General features: G+C 38.8%; 1 gene segment (V, D, J or C); it reads left to right on the forward strand.

Annotated features, from left to right (window-relative positions):
- LOC130414718 (Ig kappa chain V region K16-167-like) lies at positions 1–466 on the forward strand. The segment is given in 2 exon segments: positions 1–49; positions 153–466. Coding segments are annotated over 2 exon segments (363 nt in total).

Consider the following 466-nt stretch of genomic DNA (forward strand, 5'->3'; position numbering starts at 1 on the left):
ATGACTTTCAGCATCATCTTCATCTGGACACTCACAGTGTTTGCTCAAGGTTTGTGTAGTAACATTTTTATCATGATTGTTCATTCATTGAGGAGTGAAATCTTCATTTGTTTCAGTTTTGTCTTATATTTCATTCTTGTTGTTTCTTTCAGAGTGTAGAGGACAGTACACTGTTACTCAGAGTCCATCAATAACAGCAGTTCAACCAGGACAAAGTGTTCAAATAAACTGTAAAGTCAGCAGTGCAGTGTATAGTAATGTCTTACACTGGTACTTACAGAAACCTGGAGAAGCTCCTAAACTCCTCATATATTACACCAATAGCCTCCAGTCTGGAGTATCATCTAGATTCAGTGGCAGTGGATCAAACACAGATTTCACTCTGAGCATCAGTGGAGTTCAGACTGAAGATTCAGGAGATTATTACTGTCAGAGTTATCACAGTGGTCCAGTGTTGACACAGTGA

The sequence above is a fragment of the Triplophysa dalaica genome, chromosome 24, assembly GCF_015846415.1.
Source record: "Triplophysa dalaica isolate WHDGS20190420 chromosome 24, ASM1584641v1, whole genome shotgun sequence".
NCBI classification, from domain to species: domain Eukaryota; kingdom Metazoa; phylum Chordata; class Actinopteri; order Cypriniformes; family Nemacheilidae; genus Triplophysa; species Triplophysa dalaica.